Below are 22,217 nucleotides of genomic sequence, written 5' to 3'. Positions count from 1 at the left end.
AGAAATAGGGGCTCAAAGGGATCTCCCTCAGGCTCTGAGGACCCCCCCCCCCTCTGCAGCACCACCTCCCCCTGAAGTACCTAGGGAGGCTGGTAAGAGTGAGCCGTCAGGGTCAGGGGCTGCAACGGCTTCTGGCATTTCAGCTCCTGTATATATTGCTCAGGAGGTTTTTTCCTCAACCATAAGTGGATTAGAGGAAAGATTAATGGCCTTAAATCACATCTTCACAAAGTGGAAGAAAACGGATTAGGTCTCCGTCTATCACCTAGGACCCTCAAACAGAGGAACTCAGGGAAAGGGGAAAACAAATCCCCCTCAGAGGACCGGGATGAGACTGATGACTCCTCTTCTGATTAATCAAGTGGGGAAGGAGCCTCTTCAGCTTCACAGGATGAGAAATTGCTGGTGGACCGCTCTACATTTAACCACTTCCCGACCGGCGCACGACGATGTACGTCGACAGAATGGCACGGGCAGGCATATGGGCGTACCTGTACGTCCCTGCCTTCCCGCGGGTCGGGGGCCCGATCGGGCCCCCGCCCGGTGCCTGCGGCGGTCGGTATTCGTTCGCGAGCGATCCGGGATGAGGGGGCGGCCATTCATTCATGGCCACCCCCTCGCAATCGCTCCCGACGAATAGAAATCCTTCGTGACATCACTTCCTCTCCTGTAATGTAAACACAGGAGAGGAAGTGATGTAATCTCTCCTCCGTGTCGGTATTTTTCGTTCCGACACCGAGGAGAGAGGATCGGTGAGTTGTACCAACATGACACTTCACAGTAGAACATGCCAGGCACACTCACACCCCCCCGATCACCCCCCCAATTACCCCTGCCCCCCAGTCACAGTGACACCAATGTCATTTTTTTTATTTTTTTTTTATTTTTTTTTGCATTGGTGTCATTTGTGACTGTAATAACTGTTAGGGCAGTTAGGGTTAGCCCCCTTTAGTTCTAATGTACCCCCCTAACCCCCCCAATAAAGGTTTAACCCCGTGATCACCCCCCGTCGCCAGTGTCACTAAGGCTGGGTTCACATTGCAGCGGTTTATGAGAACGAATGTGATTCGCACCGCACTGCAGTGCAAATCACATCCGATCTCTGTGCGATTCGAGTTCAGCCATACAGATAGTATGGCTGAATTCGCATCGCACCCGCCGCACCCGCCGCAAATTCGCACAGGACCCTTTTTTTGGCCCGCAGCAGAATCGGATCGCATGGGTGTTCACACCATGCGATCCGAGTTTGCAGATCGCACTGCGATATGCGAACTGATCTGGGGGTGTCATTAACATTTCACTGACACTCCCAGCAGTTCACATAGGGCAGTGTGAACTGCCGCCGGGAGGCATGTGATGCGGGAACCCGCCGCGGATTCGTGGCGTTCCCGCATCGCTCCAGTGTGAACCCAGCCTAATAAGCGATCGGTTTTCTGATCGCTGTATTAGTGTCACAGGTGACGCTAGTTAGGCAGGTAGGTATTTAGGTTCGCCGCAGCTTTTTATAGCGCCAGGGACCCCCATATACTACCGCATAAAGCCCCCTGATTGCCCCCTAGTTAACCCTTTCACCAGTGATCACCATATAACTGTTACAGGTGACGCTGGTTGGTTAGTTATTTTTTTATAGTTTCAGGGCACCCGCCATTTATTACCTAGTCTCACTAGTGTACCCCTAAATTTAGGGGTGTCTACTTTCCAAAATGGGGTCATTTGGGGGGGGGTTTGTGCCATCTTGGCATTTTATGGCCTTCAAAACTGTAACGCCCTTAGAAAGCCTGAAGGCGGTGCTTGGTTTTCGGGGCCCCGTACGCGGCTAGGCTCCCAAAAAGTCCCACATATGTGGTATCCCCGTACTCAGGAGAAGCAGCAGAATTTATTTTGGGGTGTCATTTCACATATGCCCATGGCATGCGTGAGCAATATATCATTTAGTGACAACTTTGTGAAAAGAAAAAAAAAAAAAAAGTTTGTAATTTTCCCGCAACTTGTGGCAAAATATAAAATATTCCATGGACTCAACATGCCTCTCAGCAAATAGCTTGGGGTGTCTACTTTCTAAAATGGGGTCATTTGTGGGGGTTTTGTGCCATCTTGGCATTTTATGGCCTTCAAAACTGTAATAGGTAGTGAGAAGTGAAATCAAAAATTTACGCCCTTAGAAAGCCTGAAGGCGGTGCTTGGTTTTCGGGGCCCCGTACGCGGCTAGGCTCCCAAAAAGTCCCACATATGTGGTATCCCCGTACTCAGGAGAAGCAGCAGAATTTATTTTGGGGTGTCATTTCACATATGCCCATAGCATGTGTGAGCAATATATCATTTAGTGACAACTTTGTGTAAAAAAAAAAAAACTTTTTTTTTTGTCATTATTCAATCGCTTGAGGCAAAAAAATAAAATATTCAATGGGCTCAACATGCCACTTATCAATTTCCTTAGGGGGTCTACTTTCCAAAATGGGGTTATTTGGGGGGGTTTTGTACTGCCCTGCCATTTTAGCACCTCAAGAAATGAGATAGGCAGTCGTAAACTAAAAGCTGCGTAAATTCCAGAAAACGTACCTTAGTTTGTAGATGTGACAACTTTTGCGCAAACCAATAAATATACAATTATTGACTTTTTTTTTTTTTACCAAAGACATGTGGCTGAATACATTTTGGCCTAAATGTATGACTAAAATTGAGTTTTTTTGGATTTTTCTAATAACAAAAAGTAGAAAATATCATTTTTTTTTCAAAATTTGCGGTCTTTTTACGTTTATATCGCAAAAAATAAAAAACGCAGAGGCAATCAAATACCATCAAAAGAAAGCTCTATTTGTGGGAAGAAAAGGACGCAAATTTTGTTTGGGTACAACATTGCATGACCGCGCAATTACCAGTTAAAGCAGCGCAGTGCCAAATTGTAAAAAGACCTCTGGTCATTTACCAGCAAAATGGTCCGGTCTGAAAGTGGTTAAGTTATCCGTAACTGAGACGGTTGAAAAACCCACGTCTTGTTTGGGTTCACTGAAGCCTCTTCAAACTGCGCATGCCTTTCCTGTTCATTTCTTGCTGGAAAAGCTTATTTATTCTGAGTGGGAACACCCAGATAAACATTTTTTCCCTCCAAAAACGTTTTCAACACTTTATCCTATGGAGGAAAAAATTCAGATGTGGGGTATACCAGCAATTGACGCCGCTATATCCTTTTATGAATAAAAGTCTGACTTGTCCTGTTGACAAAACTCAAATGCTTAAGTATCCAACCAATAAAAAAAATGGAATTCCTGTTGAACATTTTTTCCTTAGCAGGTCCAGTAGGCTCAACCTGCAGTGGCGGCAATTGGAGTATGTCAATCCTTGAGAGACCACTTGAAGCAGGTGCTCAAGGATTTCCCTGAACAGCAGGCCCGGGAGTTAGCCAACCTACCAGCGGCTTTGTGTTTTGCAGTTGAAGCGATCAGAGATTCTATCCTTCAGACCTCTTGCCTTACGCTTGGGTTGGTGCATATGCGTAGAATCTTATGGTTGAAAAATTGGTAAGCTGAAACACTATGTAAAAAGCTTCTAGCTGGTTTTCCCTTTCGTGGTGCAAGGCTGTTTGAGGAGGATTTGGAAAATGATATCCAAAAAATCTCAAGTGGGAAAAGTACCCTTTTGCCAGTTAAGAAAAGGAGTAAACGTCCCTCATTTAAATGGGCTCTTTCTCCAGCGCCAGGGGCATCAGCCACCAGGCAGTGACGACGGCCTCCACTGTCAGGTTCAAGAGGTAAAACGCAGTAAACCCCTGGGACAAAAGAAATCATGGGGGAGGAAATCTACAAGAGACAACACTAAAGCCTCTTTATGAAAGGGTGCCCCCGCTCGTTTGAGTGGGGGGAAAACTGCTACAGTTCTCAAGGGTCTGGCAGGAGGATTTTAAGGACAGATGGGTGGTCTCCACAATAACTCTAGGTTACAAACTAGAGATCAGAATTCCTGTCTCCTCAGATCAAATATTCCCAAAGACTCAGAGAAAAAGAAGTCTTTTTCAAGCAATGGAGGGACTTTTATCGCAAAAAGTAATCATGGTGGTACCCATGCAAGAGCAGGGATTGGGGTTTTATTCAAACCTTTTCACGGTGCCAAAGCCAAATGGAAATGTCAGACCCATCTTTGATCTCAAAGATCTAAACCAGTTCCTAAAAATTAGATCTTTTCACATGGAATCAATCCAATCAGTAGTCTCCCTCCTATAAGGAGGAGAACTTTTGGCATCAATAGACATCAAGGATGCACACCTGCATGTACCTATTTTCCCCGCACATCAGAAACATCTGCGTTTTCGAAGTAGAAAACTTAATTTTCAGTTTGTAGCTCTGCCTTTGGGTCTAGCTACTGCACCTCGGGTGTTCACAAGGGTCCTGGCTCCTCCTCTGGCCAAATTAAGGGCACAGGGTATAATGGTTATAGTGTACCTAGACAACCTGCTTAATAAAACAATCAGTAGCCCGCTTAGACCAAAGCTTGGTCACCATAGCAACTACCTGGAATTCCTAGGTTGGGTCCTCAACTTAGAGAAGTCTTCTTTAAAACCAGTAAGAAGATTAGAATACTTGGGTCTGGTCATAGATGCAACCCAGAAGAGGGTGTTTTTACCCCAGGCAAAAATCAGTGCCATAAAGGAGCTGGTTCAGGTAGTCAGGGCAAAGAAGGGTCCTTCTATTCACCTTTGTATGAGGTTGTTGGGAAAGATGGTGGCTTCATTCAAAGCGGTTCCATATGCTCAGTTTCATTTGAGACTGCTGCAAAACAGTATCCCATCTGCCTGGAACAAGAAAGTCCAGGCGCTAGATTTTCCAATGCGCTTGTCACCAATAGTACGTCAGAGGTTCAGGTTGCAGGGTTGTTCTGTCAGGATCCAATCCAAAAATGCCACAGCAGTGGCTTATATCAATCACCAAGGGGGCACCAAGAGTCGTGCAGCCCAGGGAGAGGTAAACCAGATCCTAATCTGAGCAGAAAAGCATGTGCCATGCATATCGGCAATCTTTATTCCAGGGGTAGAGAACTGTCAGGCGGACTACTTAAGTCACCAGCTGTTGTTCCCAGGGGAATGGTCTCTTCACCCAGACATCTTCCTGGCTATATGCCAAAGATGGGGGATCCTGGATGTAGATCTATTTGCGTCCAGGTTCAACAACAAGATCAACAACTTTGTGTCAAGAACAAGGGATCCACTTGCATGCGAGACAGATGCGTTGGTGACTCCGTGGCATCAGTTCTCACTGATTTATGCATTCCCTCCTATTCTGCCGCTACCACGACTTCTTCACAGGATCAAGCAGGAAAAGGTCGGTGCTTCTAGTGGCCCAGAAGATCTTGGTATGCAGAAATAGTGAAGATAGCAGTAGGGTTCCCATGGACTCTACCACCATGTCCAGACCTGCTATCGCAGAGACCAATGTTCCATCCTACTTTACAAACGCTAAATTTAACGGTTTGGCTATTGAAACCCACATTCTAAAGAGTTGTGGGCTTTCAGACCCAGTCATTTCTACCTTGATTAATGCAAGGAAGCCAGCTTCCAGAGTCATTTATCATAGAGTCTGGAAGACATATATGTCTCCTGGTGTGAATCCAGGTGTTGGCATTCCAGAAAGTATGTCATAGGGAGAATCCTTGCTTTTCTGCAAATGGGGTAAGAGATGAAGCTGGCCTTGAGTACTATCAAGGGCCAGGTCTCGGCCTTGTCGAAATAGTTTCAACATCCGCTTGCTTCGCCTTCTTTGGTCCGAGGCTTTATACAGGAAGTAACTCGACTTGATCCACGGGTTAGAGCGCCCCAGAACCCCTAGGACTTGAATTTAGTTCTGTTGGCATTACAGAAACAGCCTTTTGAGCCGATACAACATATTCCCTTGGTCCTTTTGACAAGGAAGCTAATTTTTCTGGTAGCTATTTCTTCTGCAAGAAGGGTATCAGAACTGGTGGCTCTTTCTTGTAAACAGCCATATTTAATCATGCACCGAGATAAAGTAGTATTGTGTCCTCATCCTAGCTTTCTACCGAAGGTAGTTTCAGGTTTCCATCTAAACCAGGATATTGTTCTGCCTTATTTCCAGATCCCTGTTCTACAGGAAAAATAGGATTTTTTGTACTCACCGTAAAATCCTTTTCTCTGTAATTCACCAACCGACACAGCTCCTCTCTGTAACTAAATGGGTTGTATAGCCTGCCATTAGGAGAAACTAGGCAAAATTGTTACACAATACACAGAACTTTAATCCCGCCCCAGGGGGGCGGACCCAGTGCTATCAACCCTTCCCACTGCCCCTAGCAGCTTCAGTACGTCAACAAGCAGTATAACGTAGAAAAAAGGAGGGGTGGGTCGGTGAATTACAGAGAAAAGGATTTTACGGCGAGTACAAGAAATCCTATTTTCTCTTATATTCACCGACCGACACAGCTCCTCTCTGTAACTAAATGGGACGTCGCCAAGCAGTGCCAAACAAGGGTGGGAAAACAGCATTAAAACTTCATCCACCATGGCAAGTGGGAACTAGTCAAACTAAACCCACAAAAAAACAGCAGTGTGTGGAAACTCTACCATAAAACCGAGCATCCTCAACAGGAGTGATCCCCCAGACCACAACATTGCGGAAGTAATGCAACAGTGCATTAACAAAACAGTACTGTTTTTTTTTTTTTTCCTGGTTTTTCAATAAAAACAAACTCAATAGCAACTACACGGCCGCCTGCAAAACTTTGCGGCCAAACCCAGCATCAGCCGATGCACTGACGTCTACCTTGTAGAACTTGGTAAAAGTATGGACAGACGACCAGGTCGCCTCCTTACACAACTGAGCGTTAAACGCTTGGTGTCGGAAGGCCCAAGACGTTCCGATTGCTCTCGTAGAGTGGTCCGTGACTGGAAAGGGAGGCACCTGCCCCTTCAAGGTGTAGGCTTGGACTACAATCTGTCTGATCCACCTGGAAATGGTGGCCAACGAGACCGCCATGCCCTTCTTAGGACCAGCCACAAAATAAACAGCGAGTCTGACTTCCGAAAGGAAGCTGTGACAGACAAGTACACCTTCAGAGCCCTAACCACATCTAGAGCATGAAGGGCAACCTCCTTGGGGTGCTTTGGCTTAGGACACAATGATGGCAATACAATGTCCTCATTGATATGAAAGGCCGAGACCACCTTAGGTAGAAAGGATGGTTGCGGACGCAACACCACCCTATCCCTGTGGATGACTAGATAAGGCGACTTGCAGAACAAGGCTGCCAGTTCTGAAACCCTCCTGGCCGATGTGATGGCCACCAGAAAGACCACCTTCTGTGAAAGGGTCAGCAAGGGTCCTTGATATTCTCAACGGCAGCTTCTGAAGCGCCCTCACCACCAGGAGCTCCCACGGAGCTAACGGAGAATGCACCAGAGGGATTAAATGTCGCACCCCCTGCACAAAAGGTACTCACTAATGAGTGAGACGCCAGGGGTCTTTGAAAAAAAAAAAAAAAAAAAAAAAAGACAGCCAGAGCTGAAATCTGAAAAACGCCAACCTCTGGTCTACACCTTGCTGCAGAAACAGCAGGATCCTGGATATAGAAAAGGAGCGCGGATGCCACCCTTTCTCCTCACACATGGAGATGTAGGCCTTCCAAGTACAATGGTATATCTTCCTGGAAGAAGATTTCCGCGCCCTTTCGACAGCCAGGCCGTTAAAGCCATCGATGGTAAAGCAGGGTGAAGGATTGGACCTTGAGATAGGAGGTCCTCTCTCAACGGCAGTCGCCAGGGAGCGTCTACCACCAGGTGCACCAGACCTGCATACCAGGCCAAGGCCAATCTGGGCCAATCTGGGGCAACCAGGATTACTGGGATCCCCTCGGCTTCCACTCTGCGAAGCAGACGTGGCAACAGTTTCAGCGGAGGAAAGGCATAGATCAGCTGGTACTGATCCCACGGAGCCACCAGCGCATCTGGCGCGTCTGCCCACGGATCTCTTGTCCTGGACACAAATCTCGGCACCTTCCGATTGAGCCAGGAGGCCAATAGATCGGCATCTGGTGTGCCCCATTTCAGGCACAGCCGCCTGAATATCTCCGGATGCAATGCTCATTCTCCTGGATCCAGCATCTGACGACTCATAGTCCGCCTGCCAATTTTCCACCCCCGGGATGTAAATGGCCGACAGGGCCGGAACGTGTCGCTCTGCCCACCAAAGTATGTGAGCGACCTCGCGAGCATCGGCTGAGCTTCTTGTTCCCCCTTGGCGATTTATGTACGCCACAGCCATGGCGTTGTCTGACTGTATCCTATATGGACGCCTTTGAAGACACGTCGACCACGTGTGGAGGCACAGCTTGATCGGCAACTTGGATTCTTCCGTCGACCAGAGGCCCTGAGCTGACTGAATTCCCATCACTCCACCCCAGCCGGACTGACTGGCGTCCATAGTGACCACTGTCCTTTTCAGAGGAAGGAACGATTTTCCGGCCTGAATCACCGGGGACCTCAACCACCAGATCAGGGAGTCCCCGACTGGCTGGCTCACCTGGATCTGCCGAGCCAGGGACAAGGGAGATTTGTCCCATTTTTTCAAGATCTCCTTCTGTAGGACTCTGGTGTGGAACTGGGCATAAGGTCCTGCCTCGAAGGAGGCTACCATGAGCCCCAGCACCCACATGCAAAAGCGGAGTGATGACCACTTGCAAGTCATCAGTAGTTTGACCGCAGATCTGAGAGTCAGCAACTTGTCTGAGGGGAGAAAAACCCTCGCTTCCCCGGAGTCCAATAATAACCCCAGGTACACCAGACACTGAGTCGGAACCATCACCGACTTCTTTAGGTTCAACAGCCACCCAAACGCTTGCAGGGACTGAAAGGTGATCGCCACATCCTCCTCTAATTCTGAGGCAGAAGAAGCTCTCAGGAAGAGATCCTCTAGGTAACCCACGATCGCGATCCCGTGTTGTCCCAACAACGCCAATACTGGAGCCAGTACTTTGGTAAAGACTCGGGGGGGGGGGGGGGTGATGCCAGGCCAAAAGGAAGAGCCACAAACTGGTAGTAGGCTTCCGACTGCCAAACGCAGAAACTTTTGATGCCGAAGGCATATGGGTATGTACAGGTAGGCATCTTGAATGTCCAAGGACGCCAGAAAGTCCCCCTTGATGGAGTGCAGCGACTACTGAGCGAACTGATTCCATTCTGAACCTCTGCACTTTTACAAAGTGATTTAGGGCTTTTAGGTCCAATATTGGACGTACCCCTTCCTTCTTGGGAACCACAAACAGATTTGAGTAGAACCCCTGGAAGCGTTCCGATTCCGGAACGGTACAATCGCCCCCTGATTCAGCAAGTCCCTCACCGCCCCTAACAGGCGAACCGGGGACACTGGTATGCTGGAGGGAAAGAATCGGTTGGCGGCCAAGAGAGAAACTATCTTGTAACCTGCGGAAATCAGATCGCAGACCCATTAGTCTGATAACCAGGAGGTCAAATGGGCTGCAAACTCCCGAAGGCGACCCCCCCACCCGAGAGAAGGGTGGGGGCAAACCTTCATGCGGTAGCACCTTTGTCCGCAGGCATGTTAGGCTTGCAGTTCCAGGGACGCTTCTGACCGTCTGTGGGCGTCCTGTCGGGCTGGGGGCGTTTTGCCGAAGCACCGGGCGGACGAAAAAGCCGCTTGTGAGCGGAAAAGGAGGGCCCTTGCCTGCGGCGTGGTTCCTTAGCCTTCCTGGCCTGTGGGAGTAGTGTACTCTTACCACCCATGGCATTTTTAATAATGTCATCCAACGAGGCTCCAAAGAGTCGTTCACCAAGTAAGGGAAGATCTGTCAGGGCTTTCCTGGATGCCTGGTCAGCAGACCAGCATTTCAGCCAAATGAGGCGCCTTAGCACCACAGCTGACACTGAGGCCCTGGATAGCAGAGGGAGAGTATCCAGGGCCGCATCACAAACGTACTTAAGGCCATGCACTAGTTGGTCTGCTAGTTCCACGCAGAAAGGGGAGGCATTCTGCTCTCCCAATTCGTGGTGCAAAAGTTTTGCCCACTCAGTCAGTGTCTGCGAAACCAGTGCGGATGCCAGTACAGGTCGCACTGCTGACCCCACAACCGTAAACAAGGAACGAGCCACTGCTTCGGCCTTCCTGAACGCAGGAGTCCCCTCAACTGGGATCGTGGTTACTTTATTTAACCTAGATACTGGGGGGTCCCCGACCGCAGGAGCCAAACACTTTTTGAGAAGGCTTTCCTCAGAGGGGTAATGCACCGCCAAATTTTTGGGGACCGAAAAGGTCCATTGCGGGCGACCCCATTACCTGTAGATGAATTTGTCAAAATAAGGTCAAATACAGGAACACCTTAGGTGAATGTGCTGGCTTGCAGGACCAAAAAGGGAACGGTACATCAGCAGAGGAATCCGCTGGCCGCTGGATTCTGAATCTTCAGGGTATCACGCACAGCTCTGATAAGTGCTCTAACAAGCGCCTTGTCGAGCCCGGACCCGAACGGGGAATCATTCTCACTGTCCGAACGGTCCTGGTCAGCCACGTCTGATAGGTCAGAGTAGGGGTCTTCAGCCGCAGCAGGGCCTGAGTCTGCATCAGAGCTTTCCCCAGAGGATGGGGGGGGGTGGCAGGGGCCTCTTATGTGCACCTTTCCTGCCACGTGCCGCCTCTATCTTAGCAACATAGGAGTCAAGGACCGCTATCCTGTCTGCCACCTGCAAGGGGACTTAGGACAGTGAAGGTCCCACCCTCCTGCTGCCGCCGTGTGGGGGGGGGGGTAGGGGGGTTACTTAGCGCTAGACTCACCACCCTGGGGTGTTCTGTGATAGCCACAGCAGTGCCTGTAGTCCCTAGGAGGTTCCCAGTTGCAGAGAGGAGAAAACTCAGCAGCAGCAGCTCCCACCAGCGGTGCAATGATCTGCAGAGCAGCTTCAGCATTCAGCCAGAGCCATCCAGTGTTCTGCACACACACAGTGATACAGGAAGCGGCTAGAGAAAGCACTTGTAATGCTGCCACAAGAGGCCAGCGTTGGCGCCCAATGTAATCAACAGGAATCCTAAGGAAAATGGCTGCTGAAGCTCACTAGGGGAATTAATAGCTTTCCCAAATCCAAGATGGCTGCCAGAGCGGCGCCATGCGGTGATAGAGCAAAAAATAAAAACGTGCTGCCTGCTAACAGTCAGGAAAACCTCCACAAACATGTTTTTGAGAGCCCCAGACCAGGACCAGGACCAACGCCAGCCGCACAGACCCCACAGGTGAAAAACAGAAACCCACAGACACACACCGCCCACAGCCCATGCAGCCAACCCCCTCAGAAGGGGGAAAGGAGGGGTGATAGGGACTTGGGAGAGAAGATAGGGAGGTGAGGTGGCCCCCGAATCGACCCCCCCAGGGAATGCCCAGCTGCTCACCCCACCAAGGCAGGGAGAGCCGTACTTACCAGTCCTGAAGAGCTGGGAGACATTCCATCACAGACCCACTCCTGCGCAGTTACAGGGTGGCTGCTGGCCTCGGTAAACTGTGATCCAGACATCAGTAGCCCGGTCATATGTATACCCCGGAGCATTGAAGCTTACCAACCACCTCTGGAGCTGAGGCATGTCGTGGCCTGCCGTGCCTTAGCTGCTGCCTGCTCACACCTGATGGCCGGACTGGGGAGACTACAAGGATATCATTAACCAGCCTTTCACCCAGCCGGCAGTTGATTAAAGATCCTGAGATCTTCTATCTTGCGCAAAAAGCAACAAACCTGCAGCAAAAGTATGGACCGAGAGGCCCGCAGGGTTTCCTAGGTCATTCTCCTTGCTAGGCAAAAAAAAAACTGAAGCTGCTAGGAGCAGTGGGAAGGGTTGATAGCACTAGCACGGGCCCGGGCCCGTCCCCCCCCACCCCCCCGCCCTGGGGCGGGATTAAAGTTCTGTGTATTGTGTAACAATTTCGTCTAGTTTCTCCTAATGGCAGGCTATACAACCCATTTAGTTACAGAGAGGAGCTGTGTCGGTTGGTGAATATAAGAGAAAAAAGTTTTGCCTTTAGTTCTATTCTAAGCTTTGTAAAGCAAACATCCGGCTGATCCTGTTTTGATAAATTCCCCTTATTGTGCTTAAACACACCCAATTAATCACATACAGAATGATGACAGTACATGTTAGGTGCACTGTGTCAAAAGAACAGGATATGTGTATAGAGGAAAATGAGTCCCATTATAAAGAGTGCATTTCATAGTCAAATAAAAAAAAATTATAAGCCACACAAGAGACCCTTAGAAGCGCACTCAGCAAGGACTAGCATCCCAAAATGTAGGAATAATCCAAAATACAGTTTATGATTCCAAAAAAATAAAATAAAATTACCTGTATTCTTTCTTGACACATTCACCAGTTTTTTGGTCGATTAGGTAAATCTTGACCATGGGCCGAGATGTCAAAAGGTCAGTCTTCAATTTATCAGCCCGATGGACATAAACACCTAAAACTAGGCTATCATCATACACTCGTTTAGAGCTGCTTTTCTCTTCATCGGTCTCCTGACCGTTATCTCTCACTTCATCTGTGAATAAAAAAAATAAAAAAAAGCCATTTTATGATTCAAACCTTAAAGTGGTTGTAAACCCTTACAAACCACTTTGACCTACAGGTAAGCCTAGATTAAGGCTTACCTGTAGGTCCAAGAAATATCTCCTAAACCTACACGGTTTAGGAGAGATTTGCCAAAATACAGGCACCGCTGTCTACGTCGCATGCGCCGTAGACAGTGGCGTGCAGGCGCACTGAGCGTGCCGCTGTCAACAGCAATATGCCGAGAGTGGCGGCTCCCGTGCACATGCGCGGGAGTGACGTCATCACGGCTTCGTCGAATGACAGCGGTGGAGCAGGGAGACTCACCGAGAAGATGGATGCTCCGGACTACAGGGGACAGAGGTGACTTCGCTGGCTCCTGTGTCAGGTAAGTGACACATAATGGACTACTATGCGATGCATAGTATCCATTATGCTTTACCTTTGCAGGGAATCAAAGAGGAAGTAAACCCATCAGGGTTTACTTCCTCTTTAAATAACTAAGTGTTTAAATTAGATTACAAAGGAGAATGAGTTCCAGAACAAGAAGTCAGCAATCGGCATAAGAGATGCTTGGACTCAACCACCAGTCAATGTAATGGGTAAATAACAGTAACACACTTTGTAAATAACAGTAACACACAGAAAACTTGCAGATTAGATGAATCACATTGTGTTTATATAGAATCAATAGTCTGCATTTCCTTAAAGAGGAGGGCCGGTTTTAAAAAAGAAAATGTAAAAGTCAGCAGCTGCAAACACTGTAGCTGCTGACTTTTAATGAGCACACTTACCTGTCCAGGGCGCCTGCGATGTCAGCCGCCCGAGGCTGACCCGTCCCTCGGTTCTCGGGTCCCGACGCCGCCATTTTGGCTAAGGGAAACAGGCAGTGGAGCCTTGCGGCTTCACTGCCCGTTTCCTACTACGCATGCGCGAGTCACACAGCGCTTTGTGAATGGGGCGCGCTGTGTTCTGGAACACAGTTCCCAGAACACAGCGCGACCCATTACCCAGAAGACGCCGCACGGAGGAGAGAAGACCAGAAGATCTCCGCGGAGGAGGAAGAGGCAGATTAGGACGATGTGCCTAGCAACAGGCATTTCTGGCAAGTTAAAAAAAAAAAAAAATGTATTTTTTTTTTCAGGGTGGCCCTCCACTTTAAGGACCAAGCAGAAAACATGCACATTTATAAAAAGTAAAGAGGTAGATGTCTCAGTTGGTATTCCATATGGGTGCCTGGCTCCAAAGAGTTTCTGACATTCATGGTTCTCCTATCACACACACACACACACACACAGACACAGACACAGACACACTTATACAAAAAAAAGCTTAGTCAACCACTTCGCAATCGCCCGCATTGTGTTGAGGACGAGAGGCCTCTGTAGGCAAAGCAACATACTGGTACATTGTTGCCTACTTCCGGGTGTAGGGCACACACACAGCACCCACTGCGATTGTACACAGCATGAGCCTATCAGCATGTCCTGGCCATTGATTTGCAGCCTGGGCATGCTGATTGGCTGTGTATTTTCACAGCGCAGAGCTCTGTGTTGACATTCAACACTGAACTCTGCAAAACAGGGATGAAAAAACGTAGTGATCAGTTAGAAAAAGCAGTACACTATACACACACACACACACACACACACACACACACACACACACATTACCCCAGATGCTAACCCCTTCCCAGCCAGTGTCATTAGTACAGTGACAGTGTATAGTATTATCACTTTTCGCTATATAAATGTCATGAGGTTAGTGGCAGTTAGTCAGTCGTCGTCCCCCCCCCCCCCCCCCCCCCGTGTCAAATCGCTCACTGCACTATCACAGGCTAATTTTTAAGTTGTTGATCGTCGCAATTAGTAGTATAAAATACAAAATTCCAGTATATAGTTTGTAGAGGCTTTAACTTTCACACAAACTAATCAATATACACTTATTGGGATATTTTTATTTTTTCATCAAAAACATGTAGTAGAATACATTTTGGCCATCAACTCTGAAAAAGTTTGATTTTATATAATTTCATTGTTGAATATGTTATAGCAAAGAGTAAATAAATAGTTGTTTTTTTTTCCAAAATTTTTTGCAAAATATATGGGCATTTTTATTTTATTTTTTAAAGAAGAGAATGTGGCATTCACTAAACATTTGCTTAATGTTATATCCTGGTGCCTGTGTTTTAAATTACAGTGACTGGATAACCAGCAGTGAATGCTTGGTGAAAGTCACTTGTACTGCTTTATAAATACACTTTATTAGCAAAAGTATTGGGACACCTGCCTTTACATGCACATGAACTTTAATGGCATCCCAGCAGTCTTAGTCTGTAGGGTTCCATATTGAGTTGGCCCACCCTTTGCAGCTATATTAGCTTCAACTCTTCTGGGAAGGCTGTCCACAAGGTTTAGGAATGTTTGACCATTCTTCCAGAAGTGCATTTATGAGGTCAGGCACTGATGTGGATGAGAAGGCCTGGCTCACAGTCTCGGCTCTAATTCCTCCCAAAGGTGTTCTATCGGGTTGAGGTCAGGACTTTATGGACTTTGCTTTGTGCACTGGTCCAAATCATTTGGTGGAGGGGGGATTATGGTGTGGGGCTGTTCTTCGGGGGTTGGGCCTGGCCCTTTCGTTCCAGTGAAGGGAACTCTTAAAGATAAAAAAAAAACTCCAGGTGAGATGGGTTTGCCTGACGTAACCTCCAAATGTGCGCTAGCCCTGGCCCTCCTCCGTGAATATTAGTCGAGATAATCACCTCAGCCCCGGACCATTTGGCTGGCCAAAGACCAGAGCGTTTTTTGTGATTCGGCACTGCATCGCTTTAACTGACAATTGCGCGGTCGTGCGACGTGGCTCCCAAACAAAATCTACGCCTTTTTTCCCCCACAAATAGAGCTTTCTTTCGGTCATATTTGATCACCTCTGCGTTTTTTTTTTTTTTTATTTATTTATAGTGCAAAAAAAAAAAAACGTCAATTTTGAAAAAACAAAAAACATATATATTTTTACCTTTTTGCTATAATAAATATCCCCCAAAAATATATAAAATTTTATCCCACAGTTTAGGCCGATATGTATTCTTCTACATATTTTTGGTAAAAATAAATAAATAAATCGCAATAAGCGTATATTGATTGGTTTGTGCAAAAGTTATAGTGTCTACAAAATAGGGGATAGTTTTATGCCATTTTTTATAATTTTTTATTAATATAATATTCAATCATGTGCAAGCTAAAATGCTGTTTTTTATTTTCCTTGCATGTCCCCCTCAGATCTACAGTGACTTTGCTTCCAAGTGCACTTTCAAGTGCACCTGCAGCGCAAAGCGGATTTGCCTTTAGTAAATAACCCACTTTGTGTCCATGTCATATTCTATCAAAACGCTAAAACATTTTTCAGATACTGTCTATTGTAACTTTGAACATTACTATAAAAAAAGTTCTACAATGAAAATATCATCTTGTCTTGAATCTTAATGTTGCGTCTATCGAACAGCCTAACCTGTAGTGTCAATTTCCATACACACATAACACTTCTGTAGCACAATGCAAAGCACACAACCAATACATATACAAGATACCACCAAATGCTGACCTGTGTGGGATCTCTTTTTGGTTTTCTTGCTTTTACGTTTAGGAAGATCAGTTTTTTGAAACTTTTCCGGAAAGGACTCAAGTGGAGGAGATTGATCGATGGCTTCTTCTGGCGTGTGTTGCAGTTCAGACAAAGACATAACACTAAGTAAAAGCACAAAATACAACTATGAACACCCTACAAAACGTGAATGGACAGCTATCATTAAAGTGGTTGTAAACCCTTACAACACACTTTGACCTACAGGTAAGCCTAGATTAAGGCTTACCTGTAGGTCCAAGAAATATCTCCCAAACCTACACGGTTTAGGAGATATTTGCCAAAAGACAGGCACCGCTGTTTATGGCGCATGGGCCGTAGACAGCAGCGCGCAGGCGCACTCAGCGCGCCGTGGTCAACGACGCTATGCCGCGAGTGGCGGCTCCCGTGCACATGCGCGGGAGTGACGTCATCACGGCTCTGCCGAATGACAGCGGCGGAGCAGCGAGACCCACTGAGAAGATGGATGCGGTGGACTACAGGGGACAGCGGTGACTTCGCTGGCTCCTGTGTCAGGTAAGTGACACATAATGGACTACTATGCGATGCATAGTAGTCCATTATGCTTTACCTTTGCAGGGAATGAAAGAAGAAGTAAACTCATCAGGGTTTACTTCCTCTTTAAGGTGTCTCTAAACCCATATAAAAAACAAAAACAAATTATAAATACATTCATTACATGCTGTACATACTCAATCTGCAATCACTGTGGGATTTGTTTTCTGTATCCTGCAACAAAAAAAAACAAAAAAAAAAAAAACTGGTTGATCCTACTCCCATCCTACTTCTCTCTCTCCATGTTCTGTCCATGTCCCCAATGTAGCTAGGGATTTTGCAGAGCAGTGTTGGCAGTTCTGCACAAGTTTTCAGCGAGTTTCTATGCTGAGTATTTCCTCTCTCTCACATCGGAGCAGCCCATGTGTCTAGACTCTAGAGTCACACATGTGGGTGTATACACAGTGGTAAATGACAGCCCACTGCCTCCCTCCTCCTCCATGCCTACCAACCAGCTAAACATAAAGGGGTGGGATATTACATGTAGATTGATGGAGGTGTCACCTCTCTCCAATTCCAAGACACAGGCTGGAGGGGCTGACACAGGCGCTGACATATTATAGTGACTAGCAGAAATCCACCCACAGCATGTGTTATTGCCACAAAATAATAAAGAGTTGATTTTAAATAATATATATATATACATATATACACATACACCATTTAAAACAGTTTATTGATATTGTCTATTTTTACTCTGTATTTTAAAGGCTTCTAACATGTGACCAGCAGCAGAAGACTAGAAGCTCCTTTTGCTTAGGTTTCCCTACAGACAGGCTGTGAAAATCTGGGTCATGTTACAGCTTTATATCAATTATCACTTTTATTATTATAATTACAGTGCCATTAACCACATATAGAAAAAAGGAACAATGTAAACTAAATAGTGTGTGTTCAGTATCACTTTAAGGTGTCAGTAAAGGCTACGTATAAGACTATAAGTATTCCTAAAACCATTCCTCCCGTTTCAAAGGCTGCATAAAAAAGATCTGTGTAAATACTTTTTTTTAACCTTTTGTATACAGATCATGCAGAATAGGTGGGGGGCAGCATTTATTTATTTTTTTGAATACTTACAGTTAACACCCAATACATCCATTCAAAAGTACTTTGATGATGCAGCGTGTACATACTGTATGTATACTTATTTTCTAACTATTTTTTTTTTATCAATATCACAATGTTTCTCCTCATTCCAGTGAATAAATACCTAGTTTCTTGTGCAGTTTCCACCAAGTCTTTTTTCTTCTTTCGTTTACTCTTCTTCCCAGTTGGATTTCCCAATACGGTATTTGGATTTTCATCACTGTTAAAATGTTCTGAAAGGTGAGCCTGAAGTTTCTTTTTAATCTTCTCCTTGATTTCATTGGTCTCTGCCTGTGATACGTTAAGTTGATAAGCTTCAATTAGCTGGTCTTCCTCATCAAAATCAGTTGGGTGGCTTTCTTTTTCAAAAACACTTTTCTCCTTCCTCTTACCACGTTTTACCCAATCATCTTCAAAACCCGAAATATGAGTGATGTCCTCTGAGCTTTTAGGTTGGGATTCATTTGTGCTAGGGCTCTCACCCACTTCTGTTCTCTTTTTCTTCTTTTTCTCACTCTTTGCTTGCCTGTGTTCTCTGCTGCTTGCATTGCTTTCTGTTTCAACAGTTGCTATCTGCTCCCTAAATATATTCTTCCTAAAAGGTCCTTCCACTGTGTTGTCTGTATGGTCAGTAATCCCTTCACTAGAAGTATCTTTGGACGATCGATTGAAAGTTTCAAGCTAAAAAAAAAATAAAAAAAAAATGAATAAATATTACATAGACATATTTTTTTAATTAAATGTGATACTTGCATTGTATGTTAGATGAATACTATCCCGATACTGATAACAACATATTACTGTGCACAAAGCTACCTTTGATGCATAAAAAAAAAAAAAAAAAAACACACACATGCAAAAGATTTTGGATTTTTTTTTTTTTTTTTACCATTCAATAATCTGTTCTACTGCATGTCTCAATTTTTACTGTAAAGCTTTTGCGTTATAGATGTGAAAATAGTGCCAGCAATTAATTTGTAATCCTCCCTGATGAACAGAACAGTAAATTCATCCCCACTGGTAAACCCGCAACAAAAAAAATTGCATCAAATACTTACCGTAATTTTCCTTTTCTGGCACCAGTCCATGGCAGCATAATACCATATGTATGTTGCCATGTTGGTGCCAAGAAAACGGAAAATGGTGTCAAATGCTTACCATAAATTTTCCCCTGGCAGCATACATGTGGTTGTAAGCTGTCATGCTGGCGTCAGGAAATAGGATTTTGTACTCAATGTAAAATCTTTCTTTTGGAGTCTATTGAGGGACACAGTTGGATGAGTATAAGTAACCTAGTGTTATATTGGCACCTACAGGAGAAATGGACACAAGACAAATCTATAAGACCCCTTTCACACCAGGGTGTTTTGCAGGCGCTATAGCGTTAGAAATAGCGCCTGCAATCCGCCCTAAAGAAGCTGCACCATTGTCTGTAGTGTGAAAGCCCGAGGGCTTTCATACTACAGCGGTGCGCTAGCAGGACGTCAGGGAAAAGTCCTGCCAGCAGCTTCTTTGGAGCGTTGAAGGAGCGGTGTGTTTACCGCTCCTCCACCACTGCTCCCCATTGAAATCAATGGGGCAGTGCTGTAATACCGCTGGCAAAACGCCGCTATTGCGGCGTATTGCCGGCGGTTTTAACCCTTTTTCGGCCGCTAGCGGGGGGGTAAAAGCACCCGCTAGCGGCCGAAATGTGCCGCAAATCCGCCGGTAAAACGCGCTAAAAAAATAGTGGCGTTTTGCCACCCACGCCATCAGCGGTGTGGTGTGAAAGGGGTCTAAGAGCTCTTTCACGCTGCACCGTCTAGAGCGTCAGCAGTAAAGCAGTGCTATTTTTAGCACCGCTTTACAGTCATTTTAGTGGCGCTATTCGGCTGCTAGCGGGCAGTTTAACCCCCCACTAGCAGACAAAAAGGGGTTAAATCTGCACGCAAAACGCCGCCTGAGCGGCGTTTGGCCGGCGGTATCGCAGCACTGCCCTACTGATGTCAATGGGGAGCAGTGGTAGAGGAACGATGAGTTCACTGCTCCAAAGAAGCTGCTGGCAGGACTTTCTAACGCCCTGCCAGCGCACCGCTCCAGAGTGAAATCCCTCTTGTGGGTCACAGGAGTACAATTTAGTCCACATTCTGCGGACGATACAGAACTGCTCAAGGCTCTGAACAACCCCAACCATATTGTTGGGATCCACCCAAATGCCTGACCAGCAAGTGGCTCAGTCTCTCAGTGCATGGCTGAGAGCCGGAGCCAGCTGCTCCCACCCCCTCTCCAGCCCAGCACTCCAGTGCCGACAGTCAACGTTCACTGGTGACCAAGGACTGACCAATCAGCAGTCATGTGATCATTCACAGTTCTCTGGCTTAAAACAAAAAGGGAGACTGCTGCAGCAGCAGTGATGTTGCAGCACAAAACCAAGTGTATATGTTTATTTTTTTTCCATACCCCAACCCAGGGCTCGACAAATCCCAGGCGCCAGGTCGCCGTTGCGACTAGAAATTGTGCCCTGGCACCTGGGTTTTTGTCACTGACAGGTGCCTCTGTTGCTCTGTCCGGTATCTCCAGATACAGAGCACGGTCTGGTAGTCGGGATGGAGCAGGAAGAGAGCAGCTCAGCAGCCTCTGACATCCTCCTCCCTTCTCCACACACTGTTGGCAGAGCAGCGCCGCAGTGTGTGGAACTGTGTGTAGAGAGGAGCTGTCAAAATTGAGGCTGGCCACCTGCCAGTGCCAATCAGTGCCACCTGCCAGTGCCATCCAGTGCCACCTGCCAATGACAGTGCCACCTGCCAATGCAATCCAGTGCCACCTGCCAATGCAATCCAGTGCCAGATAGTGCCACCTGCCAGTGCCAACCAGTGCAATCCAGTGCCACTTGCCAATCAGTGCGAACCTGTGCCACTTGCCAATGCCATCTGCCAGTTAGTGCCACCTGCCAGTGCCAATCAGTGCCACCTGCCAATGCCAGTTAGTGCCACCTGCCAGTGCCACGTGCCAACCATTGCCACCTGCCCGTGCCATCCAGTGCCACCTACCCATGCCATCCAGTGCCACCTACCCATGCCAGTGCCACCTGCCATCCAGTGCAACCTGCCAATGCCAGTTAGTGCCACCTGCCAGTGCCACCTACCCATGCCATCCAGTGCCACCTGCCCGTGCCAGTGCCACCTGCCATCCAGTGCAACCTGCCAATGCCAGTTAGTGCCACCTGCCAGTGCCAAGCAGTGCTACCCAGTGCCACCTGCCCGTGCCATCCAGTGCCACCTGCCAATGCCACGTGCCAACCATTGCCACCTGCCCGTGCCATCCAGTGCCACCTGCCCATGCCATCCAGTGCCACCTGCCCATGCCATCCAGTGCCACCTGCCCATGCCAGTGCCCCCTGCCAGTGCCAATCAGTGCCATCCAGTGCAACCTGCCAATGCCAGTTAGTGCCACCTGCCAGTGCCAAGCAATGCTACCCAGTGCCACCTGCCCGTGCCATCCATTGCCACCTGCCAATGTCAGTTATTGCCACCTGCCAAAGCCAGTGCCACCTGCCAGTGCCAATCAGTGCCATCCAGTGCAAATCCAGTGCCACCTGCCAATGCCAGTTAGTGCCACCTGCCAATGCCAGTTAGTGCCACCTGCCAATGCCAGTTAGTGCCACCTGCCAGTTAGTGCCACCTGCCAGTGCCAACCAGTGCAATCCAGTGCCACTTGCCAATCAGTGCCAACCAGTGCCACTTGCCAGTGTCACCTGCCAGTGCAATCCAGTGCCACCTTCCAATGCCAGTTAGTGCCACCTTCCAATGCCACGTGCCAACCATTGCCACCTGCCCGTGCCATCCAGTGCCACCTGCCAAAGCCAGTGCCAATCAGTGCCAGCCAGTGCAACCTGCCAATGCCAGTTAGTGCCACTTGCCAGTTAGTGCCACCTGCCATTGCCAAGCAGTGCTACCCAGTGCCACCTGCCCGTGCCACCTGCCAATGTCAGTTTTTGCCACCTGCCAAAGCCAGTGCCACCTGCCAGTTAGTACCACCTGCCAGTGCCAATCAGTGCCATCTGCCAATGCCAGTTAGTGCCACCTGCCAGTTAGTGCCACCTGCCAGTGCAATCCAGTGCCACCTGTCGCCACCTGCCAGTGCCATCTGCCAGTTAGTGCCACCTGCCAGTTAGCTCTACCTGCCAGTGCCAAGCAGTGCCATCCAGTGCAACCTGCCAGTGCAATCCAGTGCCACCTGCCAGTTTGTGCCACCTGCCAATGCCAGTTAGTGCCACCTGCCAGTTCCCATTAGTGGCACCTCAGTGCTGCCTATTGGTGCCCATCAATGCCACCTGTCAGTGCCCATCAGTTCCAACCTCAATGCCACCCCATCAGTGCCCTTTAGTGCAGCCTATCAAAGCACATCAGTGAAGGA

General features: G+C 47.5%; 1 protein-coding gene across 1 annotated transcript in view; it reads right to left on the bottom strand.

Annotated features, from left to right (window-relative positions):
* Positions 1–22,217, bottom strand: part of AHI1 (Abelson helper integration site 1) — a 420,928-nt gene that overhangs the window by 343,007 nt on the left and 55,704 nt on the right. The window contains exons 4-6 of the mRNA XM_077486810.1: positions 17,947–18,503; positions 16,143–16,285; positions 12,339–12,534 (exon numbers count right to left, since the gene is read on the bottom strand). Of these exons, the coding sequence (XP_077342936.1) occupies positions 12,339–12,534; positions 16,143–16,285; positions 17,947–18,503 (896 nt within the window). The remainder of the gene's footprint in view (positions 1–12,338; positions 12,535–16,142; positions 16,286–17,946; positions 18,504–22,217) is intronic.

This window comes from Lithobates pipiens, unplaced genomic scaffold, assembly GCF_037356315.1.
Source record: "Lithobates pipiens isolate NorthernLeopardFrog02 unplaced genomic scaffold, aLitPip1_a1.2 Scaffold_18, whole genome shotgun sequence".
NCBI lineage: Eukaryota > Metazoa > Chordata > Amphibia > Anura > Ranidae > Lithobates > Lithobates pipiens.
The sequence above is the reverse complement of the archived record's forward strand: the minus strand, read 5'-3'. Positions and strand labels throughout refer to the sequence as shown.